Source organism: Procambarus clarkii, chromosome 94, assembly GCF_040958095.1.
Source record: "Procambarus clarkii isolate CNS0578487 chromosome 94, FALCON_Pclarkii_2.0, whole genome shotgun sequence".
NCBI classification, from domain to species: Eukaryota; Metazoa; Arthropoda; class Malacostraca; order Decapoda; family Cambaridae; genus Procambarus; species Procambarus clarkii.
This window is the reverse complement of record NC_091243.1, coordinates 12,597,411-12,625,252: the sequence shown is the minus strand read 5'-3', so window position 1 is coordinate 12,625,252 and position 27,842 is coordinate 12,597,411. Positions and strand designations below refer to the sequence as shown.

The following is a 27,842-nucleotide window of genomic DNA, read 5'->3' as shown; positions in this document are numbered from 1 at the left end:
TAAACCTTGGCTCGTCTCCCCACTGTGGTAAACCTTGGCTCGTCTCCCCACTGTGGTAAACCTTGGCTCGTCTCCCCATCTGTGGTAGACCCTGGCTCGTCTCCCCCACTGTGGTAGACCCTGGCTCGTCTCCCCACTGTGGTAAACCTTGGCTCGTCTCCCCACTGTGGTAGACCCTGGCTCGTCTCCGCACTGTGGTAGACCCTGGCTCGTCTCCGCACTGTGGTACACCTTGGCTCGTCTCCCCACTGTGGTAGACCTTGGCTCGTCTCCCCACTGTGGTAGACCTTGGCTCGTCTCCCCACTGTGGTAGACCCTGGCTCGTGTCCCAACTGTGGTAAACTACTCACAGTTCTCCAGCTACAATCAGTATAAATCGGCTTCTTCCGTCTCCTGTTACAGTCTTGCCAGATACGTTTTCTTCCAAGAATTCCTATCCGGCTCCGAGTTTGTCATTTTTCACTTGTTTCCTCTTGTGCCTGCAGTCATCTCTTAAGTATTTTCGTGCTTTCTCCCTACTTTTATCTTATTCTTCCTACTGTTGTGTGTTAGTTCCTTCGTGTCTCAGGGAGCGGCGGGAAATCCTCTTTCCAGAACAGGTTTGCTGGAGCGACCGCAGCCTCAGAGCAGCCGGCAGCCTGATGCCCCAACAGGCCACACCGAAAACATGTTCTCGGTTGCCGGGCATAGTACACCCGGACGTAGAATCAAAGATGACAGACTAAAGATTGAATGTCCGCAGGCGCATCCCTAGGGTACGAATATTGGTCTGCTTATTGGTAAATTCAGTAGAATTTCTGGTTGCAATTCTTATACCATGTCGTAGCTCAGTCGATCAAGGCAGCGTCTGGGATGCTCTTGGACGTAGGTTCGAATCCTTGTCACGGCCCTTGTGAATTTGTTCATAATTTGTATTTTTGTAGCAGTACTTATTAACTACATTGGTGCTGTGCAAAAATTTTGCTAATTAACATTTTTCCTACAGTGACAAGATCAATAATTTTGCATAGACTAAGCAGTCACAGTTCAGCTGTACAGGCCAGTTGTTCCATAGACCAATACATTTGCTCTCGGAGAGATATATATTTGTAACAGCTGTCATCGTTTAATATTACTGTATTTTCACAATCCTTGATATGTTATCCATAATGTATGGAGAGTTGTTATGCAGAAATGAATGCGGGAAATAAAGACACAAAGTTGCCAATTGATTTACTACTAAAGAAAACAAAAGTGATTGTGTTACATAAGTTACCAACTTTAGATTTTGTTAAGTTAAAGACAGTGATCTTGTGTTCCTTCTGAGACACAACCTCTAGCCCAGCTGGGAGCAGCTTGTGAAGGTCTTCCTTTTGCCGTTGTAGAAGTTGCTGTTCCTTAGACTGTTGCTTCTAAAGGAACTATTTTCACTGTTCTTTGTTTTCATTGTTTTTACTGAAGGGATGTAGATGTAAACATTGCAAAGGATGTTATAACCAAAAATGTATCAAGTATTTGAAACTCGATTAATTTTTCCTATCCAATTAAAGATACGAAATCTGAAATAGTTGCTAGGGTGTTTTTCTAAGATTTCGCCTCAGTGGTTCTGTAATGAGTTCTGATGGTTATTTGACGTCTTGGTGGTGTTCGACGCCTTGGTGGTGTTCGATACCTTAGGTGGTGTTCGACGCCTTGGTGGTGTTCGATACCTTGGTGGTGTTCGATGTCCTGGTGGTGTTTTTAACGTCCAGCTTTAGTGAGACAGTCCTGTATCAGCTGACTCTGTAAGCGGAACAATATAAATGTTAATGCACTGAACACAAATGAACACTGTCAACTGTGCAAATGATGTCTAAAACAGTCATGTGACTTGAGGGGCTGTAATAACAATGCTAGATGCTGCGAGACGCTACATACTGGGCGCTTCTCATAGGTGAACAGTTGGGAAATATCTCACTGGTTGATTAAATTATGAGGCGGGACTCAGGCACTCAAGATCACATATTTAGAAAAAAAAAGGTGTTTTATCCTACAATGTTGTTTATACAGACTGGCGCTCATGCTATACTTACAATGTTAGAGCTCTTTTTGAAGCAAGTAATAGTTTCCTGGACCTTACTGCAGATGGTGTCGTTGGAGTCTAACAGGCCAATCACATAGTTGTGGTACGTTTTAGCATCAGCTGTCAAAAGAAGAAACTAGTTACTAATTTTGCTGAGAATTATTGGGTACTTTATGATTCTCTTGCTGTAACAGTGAGTTAAAATATATATATATATATATATATATATATATATATATATATATATATATATATATATATATATATATATGTATATATATATATATGTATATATATATACACATAGTAGCACTAGAGCAGCTCTAGCTACCTTAGAGCTACTCTATCTACTCCTCAGGGACTGAGTCGACGCCACCATACTCACTCATGCTGGATGCAGGCACGGTGACGCCTGTCACTGATTGCAAGCAGTCAGCCGAGGCTTGAATGATGGCCTGGGAGTTGGAACCGGTCATGATATCATCCTTGCAAGTTTTGATTAGTTGTTTATTAGCCTTGCAATAGGCCTCGGTCTTTCCCAGGTCAGTGCACAGCTGTTTCTCTGTAGGGAGAGGGAGTGATTGATTTTAACAGTGGATTGAATGAAGGCCCTCAACCCCTGTGTAGACCACAGGGAGGGAGAGTGAGGTTATATCCGCTACATTCTCCAGCTTCTCTATCAAAAGTCTTCTACACAACTTTTTTATATTTGGAAACATTTACAAAGTAACAGTGAGTCATATAGCAGAGTTTGTGTTACATTTACGTTCTTGCGAAACAGCTAAACCTTTGGTTAAGTTCTTCCTCTTTGTAATGTCAACTTACTGAAGTCTTCCCCTTGTGCAGCAGTGAAGCATTTTCCCAAGGGGAAGGCGCCTGGCCCGGGTGGACCGCCTGGACCGCCTGGGCCGCCTGGGCCGCCTGGGCCGCCTGGATCGCCTGTGCTAGCCGCAGTTGTAGTCCCGGCTACCAGCATGGCCAGAGCCACCGTCACCATCACAGATGTCATCGGGTTCATGATGGAAGTGCTGGGGGAAGACAGATGAGTTTTGATGTTAGTGCAGCAATGTTCACTTGTTGTTTATTTAGGGGCCCCGACGTCAGTGTGTCTACACCTCTCAACGCCTCCGAGAGGACCTCGTTCTCACCGCGGCGGAGATCTTTGAAAAGGTCTTTATCGTCGGAAGTGTCTCACCGGCTGACATCCTGGAGACCAGAGAAGGTGTTCACTTGCTCTTCTCCAGAGACCTGGACCTAGAGGAGCTATTCGCCGCCTCCACCACGACCACCCTACTAGACGCCGGCCTCACCCTCACTCCTCCACGACACTACCTGGCGGACACGACTGTGTTTGCCAGACACATCAGCGCATGGGTCTCCGCCCTCAGCGACGACGACATTCTCGCCAGCATCAACGCCCTGAACCCGACGCTGACCGCGGTAGTGGCCAAGACCAGCACCAACTCCAACAACACCAGCAGACCAACACTGAAAGTGACCTTCAGCACGGTCATCGAAGTGACCCACTGCACAGAACACGGACTTGAGTGCGCCGGAATCACCATTCCACCTGGCCAAGTGACCAAGGAACGATACACGGAGCTCCACAAGTGCTGCAGATACTTCCACTACACCAGGAAGTGCAGTGTCTGCGTCCAGGAGCACCTCTACACAGCCTGTTCATCCTCCCACCAAAGCTGCCTACTCTACAATGGCTCACACACTGCAATCACGCATGACTGTCTCCAACGGCAGGAGGAAATAAAAAGGATGCCGGCAAACACTACCTCACCTCAGCCCATTTAGCCAACCCGCCTATGTCCCCGGCCTTGTCAGAGAAAACACCTGGGGAAGCTGCTGCTCCCTCACCACCGCCTGGCCCCTCGCCTCTGCAACCCTCACTACCCCCAACCAAGTCTGCAGTTATCACCAACAACACCCTCCTGATGGTACTTCTACACCTCGCCGACAAATTGGCGGACAACGACGTCAACCTATAACATCAACCGACTGGTCACCGCAAATGGACTACCGACGGTGACGGTAACCGGTGACCTCCGAGCTCCTCCAGCTGCGGCCGGCCCGGCGTTCGACCTCACAACAGGCCCCACAACCAGTCCGGTAACAGGGACGCCATCCACCCTGGCTGCCCCTGCCAACGAAAATATCACCGAAGACGACGACGGACCGCCCAAAACTCCCACAACCGACACCAGGAAGCTCTCCACAGCGAAGACAAAAGTACTTGCCATGTGCTCTTCATTCCGCCCAGCGAGTTCAGTGGCAACGCACACACCAGACGAAAGCTGGTCCACACGTAACAATAAAATCAGCCGGAACAAATACCCGCACTCCACGTATGTCCACACCAACACCATGACTCCAACACTGACCTCCCCATTCTGAAGAAAGAATATCGCGACCCAGAATGCCACCGTAATTTCCCAGACGGACAAATGCCATTCCTCGAAAAGGACGACGATCCTGATGGTACCAAACTACCGAGGTTGTACTGTTCAAGTATAAAGCATCGCCTTGCACATTAAACTGCAACCTGGCGACCAAGGTTGTTTATATATACGGGCCATAAGACCCCATCCATCCACAGATCTCCAGTATCAGGTACTGATAATGACTCTAAAAAACCTCCACTTACCCATGCCACCTTTTGAATGACTTAGTCTTTATCAATCAATCTGCCAGGAGAGCCCCAGTTATGCTGTGGAGACTGGGGCTCAGTTCCCATCACCCGCTGGTGTCTGCCCGGCCACACTGCAACATGTCATGAAGACTACCAGTAGTCAGCGTTGATGACTATTAATATCAGTGATAACTTAAGTATTCAGATGGAACAACCTGTATGTGTACTGTGTCTTAATGTAAACTCAGTTGTAACGTGGCATAGAAAAATAACATAATAAACACGGAACTATTACAACACGTATGATTAGCAGAATGAATTTAATATAAAAGGTTGGACACAGTGCGCTGATTCTTCCGTGAATGAAGCCGAAGAGCTTCAATATTTATCAATACTCAGGAATACTTGCGTGGTCCAGCACACTGGTAATGACATGACTCGCCTGCAGAAGCAATGTTGCAGTTGAAAACGTTACCTGTAGCAGCGAGTCTTTCTCTCTCCAAGACAGGAGCTTAATGGTAAGAAGTAGCTGAAGAGGGAGCTCACCTGTACGTAGAGCGAGACAAGGCAAGAGGATGTGTGCAGGAGAAGCAGCCGGGTCCTTCTTATATACCCCTGGAGAACGCCTCGCACGATCGACCAGCGTCGATACAAATGACTGCCGGCTTCTGGGGACGTCGTCATGATGACCAGCGAGTTTCAACGGTCGCCGCATCCTGTTGCTGGCTGGTTCTGTCCCTTTTGGTCGATAAGCAGCTTTTGCTCACATCCAATTTTGGAGATAGTAGCAAGTCCTTCGATTTAGCGTTCAATAAGTTAACATTTTATTCTTTCAAATTAAATCGTAATATGACAGGGTTCCATGCTGAATACTGTGGTAAGGACCTTGGGTCTGGTTTGAACGCTTGAGGGCTCTAATTACCTCCCATCGCTCGCCCGAGTGGGGAAGTTAGGTATGAGAGAGAACAGGTTTGGGATATAACGTAGGGAGCTTGTAGCCGGTAACACGAGGATATGACCTTCATTCCCTCCAGTCTCCTTAATGTTATGGCAAGATTTCACACGTCTCTTAGGGCTGCTATAAGCTTTGAATAAAGGAGAAGGGTAACATCTGCTCCGTCCCTGGACTTACAGATTATTAACTGTTCGATAACCTGGTGATCTTGAGTCTTCTCTTACACTGCCTGGTGTTGGGGGGTAGTGAGTGTGGCCCTGCGTACTTCAGACCTGTGGCCAAACTTTCCTCGTTATCTAGATAAACTAGAACACAAGAACTACCCGTAGTTTTACTTGCTTAGTACTAAGGAATTGAAGTAGAATCTCGTCTGCATTCCAGCACCTCGCATTCCTGGATACTTCATGCCAGGCCGGCACTGTAAGGTAGCTACTCATGATACTCAGCCACTGCCACTTACCTCCGCATGAACCAGGGCAGTGACCTCACCTTCATTAGGTTACCTGGCAGTCAGATTCTTTTTTTCCTCAAAGCACTTCCTGTTAAACCATTGATTAATGTCCTTGGCTGTTTTGCCTCTTAAAGGAGGAATGAGTCTTCATTCAGGTCCTTTGTGTTTACTCATGTAGTGCATGTTTTGTGTTTTCTTTCCATCATAGTTCACTTTACCGTAACATTCACTCCAGAAATTCACTCGCCTTCTGTTAATCAAGTTTTTGAGTTTACCGAATGCTTACCAGAAATGGCTCACCAGATACTTGGATTAGTCGCCGAAGCTTCAGCGTTCTAGCAACCTCGGCATCTCATGTATTTAAATTTTATGAATAGGCTGAGGATGTTTTGTCTTCAAGGTCCCTTATCATTAGCTTTATCTCTTCTATCTTTCAAATGCTTCTTCTTTTTACATTCATTATTAAACCTTGCCAGCTGATGGAGTTCTTTTCTGTCACTAGCTTCTACCATCTTTGTTTTTCAACGTTTCCTTCCCTTTTATCTTGTCAATTGTTTTCCTTCCAATTTGGATATAATTGAAGTCTCCCATTACTAGTAGTTGTGATCTAAATCTGCGATGTTTTTGGCAGCCCCTTTAAAGAATATTTATATGAGTTCTTGCTGTTTAGATTGTCTGTGGTTCTCTTCTTGGAGAAATATATATATATTGCGACCAGACTCCCCCTTCACCTGCACAAAAGTTCTGTCAAACAGACATCCAGCGGTGACAAGCTTAGGTCTCGTGGCCCTAAGCTTAAATGCTTTATGGTTGGTGGGACGGGTTTTGATTGGTGATGGTTGTTGAGAGACTCATAAGTTTGGTTCGGGGAGGATCTGGAGTTTGTGAAATGGTTTAATGTTCTTTGTCAGACTTGGTCGCTACATTATGTATTTTTTTGTACATATTATCATTTTTTTTGCCCCCTCCCTCTTCTTTGTGTAACTTTTTATGTAGCCGTTACTCTTGCAACCGCGAACGAATGTGAAGAGGTCTTGGCCTTTCTGTCTTCTTACAGTTCCCACTTCCAGTTCCCTATTACTTCCCTTTCGTGTGTTGCTCTCTTGTCGCCGCTCATCGCTAGTATCTACTTCTTTGGCTCGTCTCCCCCACTGTGGTAGACCTTGGCTCGTCTCCCCACTGTGGTAGACCTTGGCTCGTGTCGCCACTGTGGTAGACCTTGGCTCGTCTCCCCACTGTGGTAGACCCTGGCTCGTGTCCCCACTGTGGTAGACCTTGGCTCGTCTCCCCACTGTGGTAGACCTTGACTCGTCTTAACACTGTGGTAGACCTTGGCTCGTCTCCCCACTGTGGTAGACCTTGGCTCGTCTCCCCACTGTGGTAGACCTTGGCTCGTCTCCCCACTGTGGTAGACCTTGGCTCGTCTCCCCACTGTGGTAGACCTTGGCTCGTCTCCCCACTGTGGTAGACCTTGGCTCGTCTCCCCACTGTGGTAGACCCTGGCTCGTCTCCCCACTGTGGTAGACCCTGGCTCGTCTCCCCACTGTGGTAGACCCTGGCTCGTCTCCCCACTGTGGTAGACCCTGGCTCGTCTCCCCACTGTGGTAAACCTTGGCTCGTCTCCCCACTGTGGTAGACCCTGGCTCGTCTCCCCACTGTGGTAGACCCTAGCTCGTCTCCCCACTGTGGTAGACCTTGGCTCGTCTCCCCACTGTGGTAGACCCTGGCTCGTCTCCCCACTGTGGTAGACCTTGGCTCGTCTCCCCACTGTGGTAGACCTTGGCTCGTCTCCCCACTGTGGTAGATCTTGGCTCGTCTCCCCACTGTGGTAGACCTTGGCTCGTCTCAACACTGTGGTAAACTACTCACAGTTCTCCAGCTACAATCGGTATAAATCGGCTTCTTCCGTCTCCTGTTACAGTCTTGCCAGATACGTTTTCTTCCAAGAATTCCTATCCGGCTCCGAGTTTTTCATTTTTCACTTGTTTCCTCTTTCCCCTGCAGTCATCTCTTAAGTATTTTCGTGCTTTCTCCCTACTTTTATCTTATTCTTCCTACTGTTGTGTGTTAGTTCCTTCGTGTCTCAGGGAGCGGCGGGAAATCCTCTTCCCAGAACAGGTTTGCTGGAGCGACCGCAGCCTCAGAGCAGCCGGCAGCCTGATGCCCCAACAGGCCACACCGAAAACATGTTCTCGGTTGCCGGGCATAGTACACCCGGACGTAGAATCAAAGATGACAGACTAAAGATTGAATGTCCGCAGGCGCATCCCTAGGGTACGAATATTGGTCTGCTTATTGGTAAATTCAGTAGAATTTCTGGTTGCAATTCTTATACCATGTCGTAGCTCAGTCGATCAAGGCAGCGTCTGGGATGCTCTCGGACGTAGGTTCGAATCCTTGTCACGGCCCTTGTGAATTTGTTCATAATTTGTATTTTTGTAGCAGTACTTATTAACTACATTGGTGCTGTGCAAAAATTTTGCTAATTAACATTTTTCCTACAGTGACAAGATCAATAATTTTGCATAGACTAAGCAGTCACAGTTCAGCTGTACAGGCCAGTTGTTCCATAGACCAATACATTTGCTCTCGGAGAGATATATATTTGTAACAGCTGTCATCGTTTAATTTACTGTATTTTCACAATCCTTGATATGTTATCCATAATGTATGGAGAGGTGTTATGCAGAAATGAATGCGGGAAATAAAGACACAAAGTTGCCAATTGATTTACTACTAAAGAAAACAAAAGTGATTGTGTTACATAAGTTACCAACTTTAGATTTTGTTAAAGTTAAAGACAGTGATCTTGTGTTCCTTCTGAGACACAACCTCTAGCCCAGCTGGGAGCAGCTTGTGAAGGTCTTCCTTTTGCCGTTGTTGAAGTTGCTGTTCCTTAGACTGTTGCTTCTAAAGGAACTATTTTCACTGTTCTTTGTTTTCATTGTTTTTACTGAAGGGATGTAGATGTAAACATTGCAAAGGATGTTATAACCAAAAATGTATCAAGTATTTGAAACTCGATTAATTTTTCCTTTCCAATTAAAGATACGAAATCTGAAATAGTTGCTAGGGTGTTTTTCTAAGATTTCGCCTCAGTGGTTCTGTAATGAGTTCTGATGGTTATTTGACGTCTTGGTGGTGTTCGACGCCTTGGTGGTGTTCGATACCTTGGTGGTGTTCGACGCCTTGGTGGTGTTCGATACCTTGGTGGTGTTCGATGTCCTGGTGGTGTTTTTAACGTCCAGCTTTAGTGAGACAGTCCTGTATCAGCTGACTCTGTAAGCGGAACAATATAAATGTTAATGCACTGAACACAAATGAACACTGTCAACTGTGCAAATGATGTCTAAAACAGTCATGTGACTTGAGGGGCTGTATAACAATGCTAGATGCTGCGAGACGCTACATACTGGACACTTGTCATAGGTGAACAGTTGGGAAATATCTCACTGGTTGATTAAATTATGAGGCGGGACTCAGGCACTCAAGATCACATATTTAGAAAAAAAAAGGTGTTTTATCCTACAATGTTGTTTATACAGACTGGCGCTCATGCTATACTTACAATGTTAGAGCTCTTTTTGAAGCAAGTAATAGTTTCCTGGACCTTACTGCAGATGGTGTCGTTGGAGTCTAACAGGCCAACCACATAGTTGTGGTACGTTTTAGCATCAGCTGTCAAAAGAAGAAACTAGTTACTAATTTTGCTGAGAATTATTGGGTACTTTATGATTCTCTTGCTGTAACAGTGAGTTAAAATATATATATATATATATATATATATATATATATATATATATATATATATATATATATATATATATATATATATGTATATGTATATGTATATATGTATATATGTATATATGTATATATATATATATATATATATATATATATATATACATATGTACATATGTATATATATATACACATAGTAGCACTAGAGCAGCTCTAGCTACCTTAGAGCTACTCTATCTACTCCTCAGGGACTGAGTCGACGCCACCATACTCACTCATGCTGGATGCAGGCACGGTGACGCCTGTCACTGATTGCAAGCAGTCAGCCGAGGCTTGAATGATAGCCTGGGAGTTGGAACCGGTCATGATATCATCCTTGCAAGTTTTGATTAGTTGTTTATTAGCCTTGCAATAGGCCTCGGTCTTTCCCAGGTCAGTGCACAGCTGTTTCTCTGTAGGGAGAGGGAATGATTGGTTTTAACAGTGGATTGAATGAAGGCCCTCAACCCCTGTGTAGACCACAGGGAGGGAGAGTGAGGTTATATCCGCTACATTCTCGAGCTTCTCTATCAAAAGTCTTCTACACAACTTTTTTTTATTTGGAAACATTTACAAAGTAACAACGAGTCATATAGCAGAGTTCGTGTTACATTTACGTTCTTGCAAAACAGCTAAACCTTTGGTTAAGTTCTTCCTCTTTGTAATGTCAACTTACTGAAGTCTTCCCCTTGTGCAGCAGTGAAGCATTTTCCCAAGGGGAAGGCGCCTGGCCCGGGTGGACCGCCTGGACCGCCTGGGCCGCCTGGGCCGCCTGTGCTAGCCGCAGTTGTAGTCCCGGCTACCAGCATGGCCAGAGCCACCGTCACCATCACAGATGTCATCGGGTTCATGATGGAAGTGCTGGGGGAAGACAGATGAGTTTTGATGTTAGTGCAGCAATGTTCACTTGTTGTTTATTTAGGAGCCCCGACGTCAGTGTGTCTACACCTCTTAACGCCTCCGAGAGGACCTCGTTCTCACCGCGGCGGAGATCTTTGAAAATGGCCCCTACCGTCGGAAGTGTCTCACCGGCTGACATCCTGGAGACCAGAGAAGGTGTTCACTTGCTCTTCTCCAGAGACCTGGACCTAGAGGAGCTATTCGCCGCCTCCACCACGACCACCCTACTAGACGCCGGCCTCACCCCCACTCCTCCACGACGCTACCTGGCGGACACGACTGTGTTTGCCAGACACATCAGCGCCGCCCTCAGCGACGACGACATTCTCGCCAGCATCAACGACCTGAACCCGACGCTGACCGCGGTAGTGGCCAAGACCAGCACCAACAACACCCGCAGACTAACACTGAAAGTGACCTTCAGCACGGTCATCGAAGTGACCCACAGCACAGAACACGGACTTGAGTGCGCCGGAATCACCATTCTACCTGGCCAATGACCAAGGAACGATACACGGAGCTCCACAAGTGCTACAGATACTTCCACTACACCAGGAAGTGCAGTGTCTGCGTCCAGGAGCACCTCTACACAGCCTGTTCATCCTCCCACCAAAGCTGCCTACTCTACAATGGCTCACACACTGCAATCACGCATGACTGTCTCCACCGGCAGGAGGAAATAAAAAGGATGCCGGCAAACACTACCTCACCTCAGCCCATTTAGCCAACCCGCCTACGTCCCCGGCCTTGTCAGAGAAAACACCTGGGGAAGCTGCTGCTCCCTCACCACCGCCTGGCCCCTCGCCTCTGCAACCCTCACTACCCCCAACCAAGTCTGCAGTTATCACCAACAACACCCTCCTGACGATACTTCTACACCTCGCCGACAAATTGGCGGACAACGACGTCAACCTATAACATCAACCGACTGGTCACCGCAAATGGACTACCGACGGTGACGGTAACCGGTGACCTCCGAGCTCCTCCAGCTGCGGCCGGCCCGCGCGTTCGACCTCACAACAGGCCCCACAACCAGTCCGGTAACAGGGACGCCATCCACCCTGGCTGCCCCTGCCAACGAAAATATCACTGAAGACGACGACGGACCGCCCGAAACTCCCACAACCGACACCAGGAAGCTCTCCACAGCGAAGACAAAAGTACTTGCCATGTGCTCTTCATTCCGCCCAGCGAGTTCAGTGGCAACACACACATCAGACGAAAGCTGGTCCACATGTAACAATAAAATCAGCCAGAACAAATACCCGCACTCCACGTATGTCGACACCAACACCATGACTCCAACACTGACCTCCCCATTCTGAAGAAAGAATATCGCTACCCAGAATGCCACCGCAAATTCCCAGACGGACAAATGCCATTCCTCGAAAAGGACGACGATCCTGATGGTACCAAACTACCGAGGTTGTACTGTTCAAGTATAAAGCATCGCCTTGCACATTAAACTACAACCTGGCGACCAAGGTTGTTTATATATACGGGCCATAAGACCCCATCCATCCACAGATCTCCAGTATCAGGTACTGATAATGACTAAAAAACCTCCTATTACCCATGCCACCTTTTGAATGACTTAGTCTTTATCAATCAGTCTGCCAGGAGAGCCCCAGTTATGCTGTGGAGTCTTGGGCTCAGTTCCCATCACCCGCTGGTGTCTGCCCGGCCACACCGCAACATGTCATGAAGACTACCGGTGGTCAGCGTTGATGACTATTAACATCAGTGATAACTTAAGTATTCAAATGGAACAACCTGTATGTGTACTGTGTCTTAATGTAAACTTAGTTGTAACGTGGCATAGAAAAATAACATAATAAACACGGAACTATTACAACACGTACGATAAGCAGAATGAATTTAATATAAAAGGTTGGACACAGTGCGCTGATTCTTCCGTGAATGAAGCCGAAGAGCTTCAATATTTATCAATACTCAGGAATACTTGCGTGGTCCAGCACACTGGTAATGACATGACTCGCCTGCAGAAGCAATGTTGCAGTTGAAAACGTTACCTGTAGCAGCGAGTCTTTTTTCCCTCCAAGACAGGAGCTTAATGGTAAGAAGCAGCTGAAGAGGGAGCTCACCTGTACGTAGAGCGAGACAAGGCTAGAGGACGTGTGCAGGAGAAGCAGCCGGGTCCTTCTTATATACCCCTGGAGAACGCCTCGCACGATCGACCAGCGTCGATACAAATGACTGCCGGCTTCTGGGGACGTCGTCATGATGACCAGCGAGTTTCAACGGTCGCCGCATCCTGTTGCTGGCTGGTTCTGTCCCTTTTGGTCGATAAGCAGCTTTTGCTCTCATCCAATTTTGGAGATAGTAGCAAGCCCTTCGATTTAGCGTTCAATAAGTTAACATTTTATTCTTTCAAATTAAATCGTAATATGACAGGGTTCCATGCTGAATACTGTGGTAAGGACCTTAGGTCTGGCTTGAACGCTTGAGGGCTTTAATTACCTCCCATCGCTCGCCCGAGTGGGGAACTTAGGTATGAGAGAGAACAGGTTTGGGATATAACGTAGGGAGCTTGTAGCCGGTAACACGAGGATTTTGACCTTCAGTCCCTCCAGTCTCCTTAATGTTATGGCAAGATCTCACACGTATCTTAGGGCTTCTATAAGCTTTGAATAAAGGAGAAGGGCAACATCAGGTCTGTCCCTGGACTTACAGATTATTAGCTGTTCGATAACCTGGTAATCTTGAGTCTTCTCTTACACTGCCTGGTGTTGGGGGGTAGTGAGTGTGGCCCTGCGTACTTCAGACCTGTGGCCAAACTTTCCTCGTTATCTAGATAAACTAGAACACAAGAACTACCCGTAGTTTTACTTGCTTAGTACTAAGGAATTGAAGTAGAATCTCGTCTGCATTCCAGCACCTCGCATTCCTGGACACTTCATGCCAGGCCGGCACTGTAAGGCAGCTACTCATGATACTCAGCCACTGCCACTCACCTCCGCATGAACCAGGGCAGTGACCTCACCTTCATTAGGTTACCTGGCAACCAGATTCTTTTTTTCCTCAAAGCACTTCCTGTTAAACCATTGATTAATGTCCTTGGCTGTTTTGCCTCTTAAAGGAGGAATGAGTCTTCATTCAGGTCCTTTGTGTTTACTCATGTAGTGCATGTTTTGTGTTTTCTTTCCATCATAGTTCACTTTACCATAACATTCACTCCAGAAATTCACTCGCCTTCTGATAATCAAGCTTTTTGAGTTTACCGAATGCTTACCAGAAATGGCTCACCAGATACTTAGATTAGTCGCCGAAGTTTCAGCGTTCTAGCAAGCTCGGCATCTCATGTATTTAAATTTTATGAATTGGCTGAGGATGTTTTGTCCTCAAGGTCCCTTATCATTAGCTTTACCTCTTCAATCTTTCAAATGCTTCATCTTTTTACATTCATTATTAAACCGTGCCAGCTAATAGAGTTCTTTTCTGTCACTAGCTTCTACCATCTTTGTTTTTCAACATTTCCTTCCCTTTTATCTGGTCAATTGTTTTCCTTCCAATTTGGGTATAATTGAAGTCTCCCATTACTAGTAGCTGTGATCTAAATCTGCCATGCTTTTGGCAGCCCCTTTAAAGAATATTTATACGAGTTCTTGCTGTTTAGATTGTCTGTGGTTCTCTTCTTGGAGAAATATATATATTGCGACCAGACTCCCCCATCACCTGCACGACGGTTATGTCAAACAGACATCCAGCAGTGACAAGCTTAGGTCTCGTGGCCCTAAGCTTAAGTGGTGTGTGGTTGGTGGGACGGGTTTTGATTGGTGATGGTTGTTGAGAGGCTCATAAGTTTGGTTCGGGGAGGATCTGGAGTTTGTGAAATGGTTTAATGTTCTTTGTCAGACTTGGTCGCTACATTATGTATTTTTTGTACATATTATCATTTTTTTTTGCCCCCTCCCTCTTCTTTGTGTAACTTTTTATGTAGCCGTTACTCTTGCAACCACGAACGAATGTGAAGAGGTCTTGGCCTTTCTGTCTTCTTACAGTTCCCACTTCCAGTTCCCTATTACTTCCCTTTCGTGTGTTGCTCTCTTGTCGCCGCTCATCGCTAGTATCTACTTCCTTGGCTCGTCTCCCCACTGTGGTAGACCCTGGCTCGTCTCCCCACTGTGGTAGACCCTGGCTCGTCTCCCCACTGTGGTAGACCCTGGCTCGTCTCCCCACTGTGGTAGACCTTGGCTCATCTCCCCACTGTGGTAGACCTTGGCTCGTCTCCCCACTGTGGTAGACCTTGGCTCATCTCCCCACTGTGGTAGACCTTGGCTCGTCTCCCCACTGTGGTAGATCTTGGCTCGTCTCCCCACTGTGGTAGACCCTGGCTCGTCTCCCCACTGTGGTAGACCTTGGCTCGTCTCAACACTGTGGTAGACCTTGGCTCGTCTCCCCACTGTGGTAGACCTTGGCTCGTCTCCCCACTGTGGTAGACCTTGGCTCGTCTCCCCACTGTGGTAGATCTTGGCTCGTCTCCCCACTGTGGTAGACCCTGGCTCGTCTCCCCACTGTGGTAGACCTTGGCTCGTCTCCCCACTGTGGTAGACCCTGGTTCGTCTCCCCATCTGTGGTAGACCTTGGCTCGTCTCCCTACTGTGGTAGGCCTTGGCTCGTCTCCGCACTGTGGTAGACCTTGGCTCGTCTCCCCATCTGTGGTAGACCTTGGCTCGTCTCCCCACTGTGGTAGACCCTGGCTCGTCTCCCTACTGTGGTAGGCCTTGGCTCGTCTCCCCACTGTGGTAGACCTTGGCTCGTCTCCCCACTGTGGTAGATCTTGGCTCGTCTCCCCACTGTGGTAGATCTTGGCTCGTCTCCCCACTGTGGTAGACCTTGGCTCGTCTCCCCACTGTGGTAGACCCTGGCTCGTCTCCCCACTGTGGTAGACCCTGGCTCGTCTCCCCACTGTGGTAGACCTTGGCTCGTCTCCCCACTGTGGTAGACCCTGGCTCGTCTCCCCACTGTGGTAGACCTTGGCTCGTCTCAACACTGTGGTAGACCTTGGCTCGTCTCCCCACTGTGGTAGACCTTGGCTCGTCTCCCCACTGTGGTAGACCTTGGCTCGTCTCCCCACTGTGGTAGACCTTTTCTCGTCTCCCCACTGTGGTAGACCTTTTCTCGTCTCCCCACTGTGGTAGATCTTGGCTCGTCTCTCCACTGTGGTAGACCCTGGCTCGTCTCCCCACTGTGGTAGACCTTGGCTCGTCTCCCCACTGTGGTAGATCTTGGCTCGTCTCCCCACTGTGGTAGACCCTGGCTCGTCTCCCCACTGTGGTAGACCTTGGCTCGTCTCCCCACTGTGGTAGACCTTGGCTCGTCTCCCCACTGTGGTAGACCCTGGCTCGTCTCCCCATCTGTGGTAGACCTTGGCTCGTCTCCCTACTGTGATAGACCCTGGCTCGTCTCCCCACTGTGGTAAACCTTGGCTCGTCTCCCCACTGTGGTAAACCTTGGCTCGTCTCCCCACTGTGGTAAACCTTGGCTCGTCTCCCCATCTGTGGTAGACCCTGGCTCGTCTCCCCCACTGTGGTAGACCCTGGCTCGTCTCCCCACTGTGGTAAACCTTGGCTCGTCTCCCCACTGTGGTAGACCCTGGCTCGTCTCCGCACTGTGGTAGACCCTGGCTCGTCTCCGCACTGTGGTACACCTTGGCTCGTCTCCCCACTGTGGTAGACCTTGGCTCGTCTCCCCACTGTGGTAGACCTTGGCTCGTCTCCCCACTGTGGTAGACCCTGGCTCGTGTCCCAACTGTGGTAAACTACTCACAGTTCTCCAGCTACAATCAGTATAAATCGGCTTCTTCCGTCTCCTGTTACAGTCTTGCCAGATACGTTTTCTTCCAAGAATTCCTATCCGGCTCCGAGTTTGTCATTTTTCACTTGTTTCCTCTTGTGCCTGCAGTCATCTCTTAAGTATTTTCGTGCTTTCTCCCTACTTTTATCTTATTCTTCCTACTGTTGTGTGTTAGTTCCTTCGTGTCTCAGGGAGCGGCGGGAAATCCTCTTTCCAGAACAGGTTTGCTGGAGCGACCGCAGCCTCAGAGCAGCCGGCAGCCTGATGCCCCAACAGGCCACACCGAAAACATGTTCTCGGTTGCCGGGCATAGTACACCCGGACGTAGAATCAAAGATGACAGACTAAAGATTGAATGTCCGCAGGCGCATCCCTAGGGTACGAATATTGGTCTGCTTATTGGTAAATTCAGTAGAATTTCTGGTTGCAATTCTTATACCATGTCGTAGCTCAGTCGATCAAGGCAGCGTCTGGGATGCTCTTGGACGTAGGTTCGAATCCTTGTCACGGCCCTTGTGAATTTGTTCATAATTTGTATTTTTGTAGCAGTACTTATTAACTACATTGGTGCTGTGCAAAAATTTTGCTAATTAACATTTTTCCTACAGTGACAAGATCAATAATTTTGCATAGACTAAGCAGTCACAGTTCAGCTGTACAGGCCAGTTGTTCCATAGACCAATACATTTGCTCTCGGAGAGATATATATTTGTAACAGCTGTCATCGTTTAATATACTGTATTTTCACAATCCTTGATATGTTATCCATAATGTATGGAGAGTTGTTATGCAGAAATGAATGCGGGAAATAAAGACACAAAGTTGCCAATTGATTTACTACTAAAGAAAACAATTTGATTGTGTTACATAAGTTACCAACTTTAGATTTTGTTTAAGTTAAAGACAGTGATCTTGTGTTCCTTCTGAGACACAACCTCTAGCCCAGCTGGGAGCAGCTTGTGAAGGTCTTCCTTTTGCCGTTGTTGAAGTTGCTGTTCCTTAGACTGTTGCTTCTAAAGGAACTATTTTCACTGTTCTTTGTTTTCATTGTTTTTACTGAAGGGATGTAGATGTAAACATTGCAAAGGATGTTATAACCAAAAATGTATCAAGTATTTGAAACTCGATTAATTTTTCCTTTCCAATTAAAGATACGAAATCTGAAATAGTTGCTAGGGTGTTTTTCTAAGATTTCGCCTCAGTGGTTCTGTAATGAGTTCTGATGGTTATTTGACGTCGTGGTGGTGTTCGATACCTTAGTGGTGTTCGACGCCTTGGTGGTGTTCGATACCTTGGTGGTGTTCGATGTCCTGGTGGTGTTTTTAACGTCCAGCTTTAGTGAGACAGTCCTGTATCAGCTGACTCTGTAAGCGGAACAATATAAATGTTAATGCATTGAACACAAACGAGCACTGTCAACTGTACAAATGATGTCTAAAACAGTAATGTGACTTGAGGGGCTGAATAACAATGCTAGATGCTGCAAGACGCTACATACTGGGCGCTTCTCATAGGTGAACAGTTGGGAAATATCTCACTGGTTGATTAAATTATGAGGCGGGACTCAGGCACTCAAGATCACATATTTAGAAAAAAAAGGTGTTTTATCCTACAATGTTGTTTATACAGACTGGCGCTCATGCTATACTTACAATGTTAGAGCTCTTTTTGAAGCAAGTAATAGTTTCCTGGACCTTACTGCAGATGGTGTCGTTGGAGTCCAACAGGCCAATCACATAGTTGTGGTACGTTTTAGCATCAGCTGTCAAAAGAAGAAACTAGTTACTAATTTTGCTGAGAATTATTGGGTACTTTATGATTCTCTTGCTGTAACAGTGAGTTAAAATTATATATATATATATATATATATATATATATATATATATATATATATATATATATATATATATATATATATATATATATACACACACATAGTAGCACTAGAGCAGCTCTAGCTACCTTAGAGCTACTCTATCTACTCCTCAGGGACTGAGTCGACGCCACCATACTCACTCATGCTGGATGCAGGCACGGTGACGCCTGTCACTGATTGCAAGCAGTCAGCCGAGGCTTGAATGATAGCCTGGGAGTTGGAACCGGTCATGATATCATCCTTGCAAGTTTTGATTAGTTGTTTATTAGCCTTGCAATAGGCCTCGGTCTTTCCCAGGTCAGTGCACAGCTGTTTCTCTGTAGGGAGAGGGAGTGATTGGTTTTAACAGTGGATTGAATGAAGGCCCTCAACCCCTGTGTAGACCACAGGGAGGGAGAGTGAGGTTATATCCGCTACATTCTCCAGCTTCTCTATCAAAAGTCTTCTACACAACTTTTTTATATTTGGAAACATTTACAAAGTAACAACGAGTCATATAGCAGAGTTCGTGTTATATTTACGTTCTTGCAAAACAGCTAAACCTTTGGTTAAGTTCTTCCTCTTTGTAATGTCAACTTACTGAAGTCTTCCCCTTGTGCAGCAGTGAAGCATTTTCCCAAGGGGAAGGCGCCTGGCCCGGGTGGACCGCCTGGACCGCCTGGGCCGCCTGGGCCGCCTGGGCCGCCTGGACCGCCTGTGCTAGCCGCAGTTGTAGTCCCGGCTACCAGCATGGCCAGAGCCACCGTCACCATCACAGAGGTCATCGGGTTCATGATGGAAGTGCTGGGGGAAGACAGATGAGTTTTGATGTTAGTGCAGCAATGTTCACTTGTTGTTTATTTAGGGGCCCCGACGTCAGTGTGTCTGCACCTCTCAACGCCTCCGAGAGGACCTCGTTCTCACCGCGGCGGAAATCTTTGAAAATGTCTTTATCGTCGGAAGTGTCTCACCGGCTGACATCCTGGAGACCAGAGAAGGTGTTCACTTGCTCTTCTCCAGAGACCTGGACCTAGAGGAGCTATTCGCCGCCTCCACCACGACCACCCTACTAGACGCCGGCCTCACCCTCACTCCTCCACGACACTACCTGGCGGACACGACTGTGTTTGCCAGACACATCAGCGCATTGGTCTCCGCCCTCAGCGACGACGACATTCTCGCCAGCATCAACGCCCTGAACCCGACGCTGACCGCGGTAGTGGCCAAGACCAGCACCAACTCCAACAACACCAGCAGACCAACACTGAAAGTGACCTTCAGCACGGTCATCGAAGTGACCCACTGCACAGAACACGGACTTGAGTGCGCCGGAATCACCATTCCACCTGGCCAAGTGACCAAGGAACGATACACGGAGCTCCACAAGTGCTACAGATACTTCCACTACACCAGGAAGTGCAGTGTCTGCGTCCAGGAGCACCTCTACACAGCCTGTTCATCCTCCCACCGAAGCTGCCTACTCTACAATGGCTCACACACTGCAATCACGCATGACTGTCTCCACTGGCAGGAGGAAATAAAAAGGATGCCGGCAAACACTACCTCACCTCAGCCCATTTAGCCAACCCGCCTACGTCCCCGGCCTTGTCAGAGAAAACACCTGGGGAAGCTGCTGCTCCCTCACCACCGCCTGGCCCCTCGCCTCTGCAACCCTCACTACCCCCAACCAAGTCAGCAGTTATCACCAACAACACCCTCCTGATGGTACTTCTACACCTCGCTGACAAATTGGCGGACAACGACGTAAACCTATAACATCAACCGACTGGTCACCGCAAATGGACTACCGACGGTAACGGTAACCGGTGACCTCCGAGCTCCTCCAGCTGCGGCCGGCCCGGCGTTCGACCCCGCAACAGGCCCCACAACCAGTCCGGTAACAGGGACGCCATCCACCCTGGCTGCCCCTGCCAACGAAAATATCACCAAAGACGACGACGGACCGCCCAAAACTCCCACAACCGACACCAGGAAGCTCTCCACAGCGAAGACAAAAATACTTGCCATGTGCTCTTCATTCCGCCCAGCGAGTTCAGTGGCAACGCACACACCAAACGAAAGCTGGTCCACACGTAACAATAAAATCAGCCGGAACAAATACCCGCACTCCACGTATGTCCACACCAACACCATGACTCCAACACTGACCTCCCCATTCTGAAGAAAGAATATCGCTACCCAGAATGCCACCGCAAATTCCCAGACGGACAAATGCCATTCCTCGAAAAAGACGACGATCCTGATGGTACCAAACTACCGAGGTTGTACTGTTCAAGTATAAAGCATCGCCTTGCACATTAAACTGCAACCTGGCGACCAAGGTTGTTTATATATACGGGCCATAAGACCCCATCCATCCACAGATCTCCAGTATCAGGTACTGATAATGACTAAAAAACCTCCTATTATCCATGCCACCTTTTGAATGACTTAGTCTTTATCAATCAATCTGCCAGGAGAGCCCCAGTTATGCTGTGGAGTCTTGGGCTCAGTTCCCATCACCCGCTGGTGTCTGCCCGGCCACACCATGTCATGAAGACTACCAGTAGTCAGCGTTGATGACTATTAATATCAGTGATAACTTAAGTATTCAGATGGAACAACCTGTATGTGTACTGTGTCTTAATGTAAACTCAGTTGTAACGTGGCATAGAAAAATAACATAATAAACACGGAACTATTACAACTGGTATGATAAGCAGAATTAATTTAATATAAAAGGTTGGACACAGTGCGCTGATTCTTCCGTGAATGAAGCCGAAGAGCTTCAATATTTATCAATACTCAGGAATACTTGCGTGGTCCAGCACACTGGTAATGACACGACTCGCCTGCAGAAGCAATGTTGCAGTTGAAAACGTTACCTGTAGCAACGAGTCTTTCTCTCTCCAAGACAGGAGCTTAATGGTAAGAAGTAGCTGAAGAGGGAGCTCACCTGTACGTAGAGCGAGACAAGGCAAGAGGATGTGTGCAGGAGAAGCAGCCGGGTCCTTCTTATATACCCCTGGAGAACGCCTCGCACGATCGACCAGCGTCGATACAAATGACTGCCGGCTTCTGGGGACGTCGTCATGATGACCAGCGAGTTTCAACGGTCGCCGCATCCTGTTGCTGGCTGGTTCTGTCCCTTTTGGTCGATAAGCAGCTTTTGCTCACATCCAATTTTGGAGATAGTAGCAAGTCCTTCGATTTAGCGTTCAATAAGTTAACATTTTATTCTTTCAAATTAAATCGTAATATGACAGGGTTCCATGCTGAATACTGTGGTAAGGACCTTGGGTCTGGTTTGAACGCTTGAGGGCTCTAATTACCTCCCATCGCTCGCCCGAGTGGGGAACTTAGGTATGAGAGAGAACAGGTTTGGGATATAACGTAGGGAGCTTGTAGCCGGTAACACTAGGATTTTGACCTTCAGTCCCTCCAGTCTCCTTAATGTTATGGCAAGATCTCACACGTATCTTAGGGCTGCTATAAGCTTTGAATAAAGGAGAAGGGCAACATCAGGTCTGTCCCTGGACTTACAGATTATTAACTGTTCGATAACCTGGTGATCTTGAGTCTTCTCTTACACTGCCTTATGTTGGGGGGTAGTGAGTGTGGCCCTGCGTACTTCAGACCTGTGGCCAAACTTTCCTCGTTATCTAGATAAACTAGAACACAAGAACTACCCGTAGTTTTACTTGCTTAGTACTAAGGAATTGAAGTAGAATCTCGTCTGCATTCCAGCACCTCGCATTCCTGGATACTTCATGCCAGGCCGGCACTGTAAGGTAGCTACTCATGATACTCAGCCACTGCCACTTACCTCCGCATGAACCAGGGCAGTGACCTCACCTTCATTAGGTTACCTGGCAACCAGATTCTTTTTTTCCTCAAAGCACTTCCTGTTAAACCATTGATTAATGTCCTTGGCTGTTTTGCCTCTTAAAGGCGGAATGAGTCTTCATTCAGGTCCTTTGTGTTGACTCCTGTAGTGCATGTTTTGTGATTTCTTTCCATCATAGTTCACTTTACCGTAACATTCACTCCAGAAATTCACTCGCCTTCTGATAATCAAGCTTTTTGAGTTTACCGAATGTTTACCAGAAATGGCTCACCAGATACTTAGATTAGTCGCCGAACCTTCAGCGTTCTAGCAAGCTCGGCATCTCATGTATTTAAATTTTATGAATAGGCTGAGGATGTTTTGTCTTCAAGGTCCCTTATCATTAGCTTTACCTCTTCAATCTTTCAAATGCTTCCTCTTTTTACATTCATTATTAAACCTTGCCAGCTAATGGAGTTCTTTCTGTCACTAGCTTCTACCATCTTTTTTTCAACATTTCCTTCCCTTTTATCTTGTCAATTGTTTTCCTTCCAATTTGTTTATGATTGAAGTCTCCCATTACTAGTAGCTGTGATCTCAATCTGCCATGCTTTTGGCAGCCCCTTTAAAGAATATTTATACGAGTTCTTGCTGTTTAGATTGTCTGTGGTTCTCTTCTTGGAGGAATATAAACTGCGACCAGACTTCCCCATCACCTTCTTCCATCATCCCCATCCCCGGACGGAGCCGGTCGGCCGAGCGGACAGCACGCTGATCTTGTGATCCTGTGGTCCTGGGTTCGATCCCAGGCGCCGGCGAGAAACAATGGGCAGTTTCTTTCACCCTATGCCCCTGTTACCTAGCAGTAAAACAGGTACCTGGGTGTTAGTCAGCTGTCACGGGCTGCTTCCTAGGGGTGGAGGCCTGGTCGAGGACCGGGCCGCGAGGACACTAAAAAAAAAAAAAGCCCCGAAATCATCTCAAGATAATCTCAAGAAAAACCTGCACGACGGTTCTGTAAAGCCGACATCCAGCAGTGACAAGCTTAGGTCTCGTGGCCCTGAGCTTAAATGGTTTATGGTTGGTGGGACGGGTTTTGATTGGTGATGGTTGTTGAGAGGATCATAAGTTTGGTTCGGGGAGGATCTGGAGTTTGTGAAATGGTTTAATGTTCTTTGTCAGACTTGGTCGCTGATTGTGGCTCTCTACATTATGTATTTTTTGTACGTATTATCATTTTGTTTGCCCCCTCCCTCTTCTTTGTGTAACTTTTTATGTAGCCGTTACTCTTGCAACCACGAACGAATGTGTAGAGGTCTTGGCCTTTCTGTCTTCTTACAGTTCCCACTTCCAGTTCCCTATTACTTCCCTTTCGTGTGTTGCTCTCTTGTCGCCGCTCATCGCTAGTATCTACTTCCTTGGCTCGTCTCCCCACTGTGGTAGACCTTGACTCGTCTCCCCACTGTGGTAGACCTTGGCTCGTGTCCCCACTGTAGTAGACCTTGGCTCGTCTCCCCACTGTGGTAGACCTTGGCTCGTCTCCCCACTGTGGTAGACCTTGGCTCGTCTCCCCACTGTGGTAGACCTTGCCTCGTCTCCCCACTGTGGTAGACCTTGGCTCGTCTCCCCACTGTGGTAGACCCTGGCTCGTCTCCCCACTGTGGTAGACCTTGGCTCGTCTCCCCACTGTGGTAGACCTTGCCTCGTCTCCCCACTGTGGTAGACCCTGGCTCGTCTCCCCACTGTGGTAGACCTTGGCTCGTCTCCCCACTGTGGTAGACCTTGGCTCGTCTCCCCACTGTGGTAGACCATGGCTCGTCTCCCCACTGTGGTAGACCTTGCCTCGTGTCACCAACTGTGGTAAACTACTCACAGTTCTCCAGCTACAATCAGTATAAATCGGCTTCTTCCGCCTCCTGTTACAGTCTTGCCAGATACGTTTTTTTCCAAGAATTCCTATCCGGCTCCGAGTTTGTCATTTTTCACTTGATTCCTCTTTCCCCTGCAGTCATCTCTTAAGTATTTTCGTACTTTCTTCCTACTTTTATCTTATTCTTCCTTCTCCTGTGTGTTAGTTCCTTCGTGTCTCACCACTCGTCTTGGGCCAAAGTTTTCCCTTCCTCTGTTCTCAGCACACCATCGTCTGCAGTAAGAAGATGAAAAGAGAGGAATAAAGAGAGGAACAAAGAGGAAGGGAGATAAGAAATTATCGCTATGTATCTTCCTGGTCACCAAAAGATAAAGTGTTCTAAATTTCTGTAAATATTTAAAATATAGTAAAGCACTTATGATTGATATTACTTAATTATATTTGTCTGCTATTCTTTAGAAAATCTAATTGCCTTCTTTCATTTGCAAATATAGATCAAATGATCACAGACCAGCCGTTTTCCAGACTCAATCACATCAAACAATTTATTTTATAGAATAAACTATTTGCTGATTAGACCAAGTCATTTGTTCTGAGATAAACAAGAAATTAAACTCATATTTTTATTGTTTACTGTATTTTATGTTTTTTTTTCTTGTTTTCTGATGCTCTCTAAACGTCTCTGTGGTGTTTGACGACTTTCTGGAGTTGGACATGTCTGTGGTGTTGGAGATCTGTCTGTGGTATTGGACGTCTCGGTGGGGCATTTATTGGCCAGCTTGTGCTATGCAGTCCTTCATCAGCTGAGCCTATAAGTGATAAATATGAAATTACTGGATTAAGCAAAAATAGCCACTGCAAATTGTATGTTTCTTTTAACACTAAATTGATCGTCGGATATATAAGAATAGGTTAGTGAGTTTACGTATGAACACACACACACGTATTTTCCTGTCAATCTCTACAAATTAGACTCTTGTCATATTAAGATTTGACCAGAAGCTCAAATCTTGCAGACAAATTGAACGACATACATATACACACTTATACACTCACACTTATACACACACACACACACGCCCGCTCGTTCAATAAATCTCTAAAAAAAGACTCACCATGCCCGTATTCTGTTTGAAGCAGGTCACCAGATCTTCGACCTTGAAGCACAAATCTGCAACATTGGTCACGACTGACTGTAGGTACTCTGTGAATACATCGACGTTCACTGTGAAAAGAAGAAAATTAGTTACTTGTCTGGTTTTGGGAACTTGATTGTCAAGCGTAGGACGGGACTGTTGGGTATTTATGACCATTATCACCTTATCACTATTAATCACACTATATAACATAAGTTGTGTTCCTGTGTGGTTCTGTTTCATAACTAATAATGCCTCCGGAGTCTTAGAAAACAGTCTCACTACCTAGGGACCCAATAAGTGTTACACGGTGTTATAAGCAATGATAAATATACTTCTACTGCAAACCAGAGCAACATAACGTAGATGATGCCTCGACCAAATACATAAATGACTCCCCTACATGTGATCGCCTCTACAGTGAATTGTTGTAGATCCACGCCATCATGGGCGATGGTCGAGAGGAGCAACACTGCTTCTGTGAGACGTTATTGATAACGAGATGGGAAACGACAACAAACGTCTCTCGTATAATATTCATTAGAATTTCGTTGAAAATTTGTAATATAAATTATCGTCCAGATAATAACACTTGTAGGGGGTTGGTTCCCTAATGACAAGAGTAATATAAATCATCGGAGTGATATCCTAATAAGCCTGTTTCTTAGACCCGTGTAGCTGCAAGTTTTTTTGCGGGAAAATACATGGAAATAACACATTTTATGCCTTGGCTTTCTGATCGAATTCACAAAAAAAGAACACTTTGTACGAGGCAATATATCCAAGACGACGTAACCCAGAGACTGTGCGAAGGAGCACCTAAGGCCAAGCATTAAGATAACGTGACTAAGCTTTAAGAGCTTGAGGGCCCACGAGTGGACACCATGCTGGCACTCACCTGTGTTGGCAGCCGGGACGGTAATATCTGCCACTGTGTGCAGACAGTCGGCGGCGGCTTGAAGGATGGATTGGGCATGAGTGCCGTTCATGATTTGATCTTTGCAATTATTAAGTAGTGGCTTATAAGTCCTGCAAAATTCCTCAGTCTGATCCAGGTCACTGCAGAGCCGATTCTCTGTAGGGAGAGAACACAATATATTGAGGACAAAATAGGAATGTGTTTCAACAAGTTGGAAATTTCTCATTAATATAAGGGGCATACTTCCATTAACATTTCTCGCAAGACAACTTTATACTACCAAATACCACTCACACTCGCTGCATTCTCAAGCTTCTCTCGCTAAAGCTTTCTACATGACAGCTACATTTTTTTTTGTAAACATTTACACAGTAACAACGAGTCGCACAACAGTGTTCGTACTGATTTACGTTCCAGCAAAGCCGCTAACCCGCTAGCTAAGTTTTTCATCCTATGTAATATCAACTTACTGAAGTCCCGTCTTTTTGCTCCACTGAAGCATGCTTCGAGGGGGAAGCCGCCAGGGCCAGCGGTAGAGGTCCCGGCGACCAGCAAGGTCAGGACCACCGTCACTAACACAGATGTCATCAGCTTCATGATGCAGCTGTTGGAGGAGCAGCGATGAGTTAGTGTGGTGAAGTTAAGTAACAATATCGTGTCGTGGTAACATATATTTGAATACATTTATACAGGTGACAAAATGCTATAAGCAGAACTGAGTGGTTGTTTCAATGCAACTGTTGCAGGACTGTTGAAATGCAGGAGATAAGACTGTTGTACATCACACCCATGGGTAGTGAAGGGCCCCCATGAGCAGCACAAAAGAGCACATTCGTTCACAAACAGAATACTAACCTCAAACACAGTTTCACTAAATATAAATTTTCACTGTACACGATCCTCATAACTGTAGCATCCTAACTGCTAAGACTAACACTTTTGGGTTCCCAGAACCCGAAATTTGCGGGTTATGAAAGCCCCAATTTGACTTATGGTGTTTCCCAGGAACTTTGGTCTCTGGAATAAGTTTTCAGTTTAGGAAAGACTGGCTGGTGATGGTGGAAGGCTGAGATAAGACCTTCAGATGTAGCCTTTTACCTTCCTCTGATCACGTAGGGAGGCCAAGTAGCACAGCGGACAGATGTTCATCTTCTGCATTATTAACAGATTGTATTATTCATCAAGTTTACAAAAAGCGACACGACCCGTTGGTATCCACCAGGTACAGTGTAATATTGGGGTGCTGTAGCGCAGTAGCTAGCGCTGCCGGCTCACAACCGATTGGATCAGAGCTAAATACTTGAGGTTGACGTTTGGGTACGTATCCCCACACCTGGTGTGTTTGTTTCACCGAGCAGTAAACAGATCGCTGGGAGTTAGTCGACTGTTGCGGGTTGCATCCTGTAGAATGTCCGTCGTTGGACTAGACTAGTGCTATGGCACTAGTCGTTGGCACCTCGATAACCCGAAAAGGTTTCCTGTCCCAGACAGTGAGAAGCGAGACATGATTTGTGAGCTAATATATTTGAACTTATTTGTTTGTTAGTTTTAGCTAATTAAAGTTATTAACATTATTGTCAACAGAGAACAACGTTCCACTGCGGAAAGAACATACGGATAAAGGTAAATACATCTGGCTTATTGACTC

At 46.6% G+C, this 27,842-nt stretch overlaps 4 protein-coding genes across 6 annotated transcripts in view; all 4 read right to left on the bottom strand.

Annotated features, from left to right (window-relative positions):
• Window positions 1-1,280: 1,280 nt before the first annotated feature.
• On the bottom strand, window positions 1,281-5,355 carry LOC138360011 (uncharacterized). 3 transcript variants are annotated; one of them, XM_069319899.1, is made up of 6 exons: window positions 5,229-5,355; window positions 2,867-3,069; window positions 2,427-2,603; window positions 2,052-2,161; window positions 1,689-1,761; window positions 1,281-1,651 (listed from the first exon to the last, which is right to left on the bottom strand). In XM_069319899.1, the coding sequence occupies exons 2-5, from the start codon at window positions 3,057-3,059 to the stop codon at window positions 1,720-1,722; spliced, it is 522 nt and encodes a 173-aa protein (XP_069176000.1). In that variant the 5' UTR covers window positions 3,060-3,069; window positions 5,229-5,355; the 3' UTR covers window positions 1,281-1,651; window positions 1,689-1,719. The 3 variants fall into 3 exon arrangements, with proteins under 3 accessions (XP_069176000.1, XP_069176001.1, XP_069175999.1); XM_069319900.1 differs by having other exon boundaries at window positions 1,281-1,633; XM_069319898.1 differs by lacking the exon at window positions 1,281-1,651 and having other exon boundaries at window positions 1,654-1,761; window positions 5,229-5,354.
• A 3,451-nt stretch (window positions 5,356-8,806) lies between these two features.
• LOC138360004 (uncharacterized) lies at window positions 8,807-12,912 on the bottom strand. The gene is made up of 5 exons (XM_069319888.1): window positions 12,877-12,912; window positions 10,548-10,732; window positions 10,108-10,284; window positions 9,657-9,766; window positions 8,807-9,367 (listed from the first exon to the last, which is right to left on the bottom strand). The coding sequence occupies exons 2-5, from the start codon at window positions 10,720-10,722 to the stop codon at window positions 9,326-9,328; spliced, it is 504 nt and encodes a 167-aa protein (XP_069175989.1). The 5' UTR covers window positions 10,723-10,732; window positions 12,877-12,912; the 3' UTR covers window positions 8,807-9,325.
• A 4,498-nt stretch (window positions 12,913-17,410) lies between these two features.
• Window positions 17,411-21,469, bottom strand: LOC123747418 (uncharacterized). Its single transcript, XM_045729633.2, has 5 exons — window positions 21,400-21,469; window positions 19,045-19,247; window positions 18,605-18,781; window positions 18,241-18,350; window positions 17,411-17,952 (listed from the first exon to the last, which is right to left on the bottom strand). Exons 2-5 carry the CDS (start codon window positions 19,235-19,237, stop codon window positions 17,911-17,913), a joined length of 522 nt encoding a protein of 173 aa, XP_045585589.1. The 5' UTR covers window positions 19,238-19,247; window positions 21,400-21,469; the 3' UTR covers window positions 17,411-17,910.
• Window positions 21,470-24,748: 3,279 nt separating this feature from the next.
• LOC123747417 (uncharacterized) overlaps window positions 24,749-27,842 on the bottom strand; it is a 3,547-nt gene continuing 453 nt past the window's right edge. Inside the window, exons 2-5 of the mRNA XM_045729631.2 lie at window positions 26,665-26,798; window positions 26,174-26,350; window positions 25,255-25,364; window positions 24,749-24,948 (exon numbers count right to left, since the gene is read on the bottom strand). Coding sequence (XP_045585587.1) covers window positions 24,907-24,948; window positions 25,255-25,364; window positions 26,174-26,350; window positions 26,665-26,791 — 456 coding nt within the window. The 5' untranslated portion in view covers window positions 26,792-26,798 and the 3' untranslated portion in view covers window positions 24,749-24,906. The remainder of the gene's footprint in view (window positions 24,949-25,254; window positions 25,365-26,173; window positions 26,351-26,664; window positions 26,799-27,842) is intronic.

Coding starts and splice junctions, on each gene's coding strand:
- LOC138360011 (XM_069319899.1), bottom strand. CDS start 3,059: ATGAACCCGATGACATCTGTGATGGTGACGGTGGCTCTGGCCATGCTG. Junction 2,162..2,426: donor CGTGCCTGCATCCAGCATGA/GTGAGTATGGTG, acceptor TTCTTTTGACAG/CTGATGCTAAAACGTACCAC. Junction 1,762..2,051: donor TCAAAAAGAGCTCTAACATT/GTAAGTATAGCA, acceptor TTCCGCTTACAG/AGTCAGCTGATACAGGACTG.
- LOC138360004 (XM_069319888.1), bottom strand. CDS start 10,722: ATGAACCCGATGACATCTGTGATGGTGACGGTGGCTCTGGCCATGCTG. Junction 10,285..10,547: donor TGCACAAGGGGAAGACTTCA/GTAAGTTGACAT, acceptor CTCTCCCTACAG/AGAAACAGCTGTGCACTGAC. Junction 9,368..9,656: donor TCAAAAAGAGCTCTAACATT/GTAAGTATAGCA, acceptor TTCCGCTTACAG/AGTCAGCTGATACAGGACTG.
- LOC123747418 (XM_045729633.2), bottom strand. CDS start 19,237: ATGAACCCGATGACCTCTGTGATGGTGACGGTGGCTCTGGCCATGCTG. Junction 18,351..18,604: donor CGTGCCTGCATCCAGCATGA/GTGAGTATGGTG, acceptor TTCTTTTGACAG/CTGATGCTAAAACGTACCAC. Junction 17,953..18,240: donor TCAAAAAGAGCTCTAACATT/GTAAGTATAGCA, acceptor TTCCGCTTACAG/AGTCAGCTGATACAGGACTG.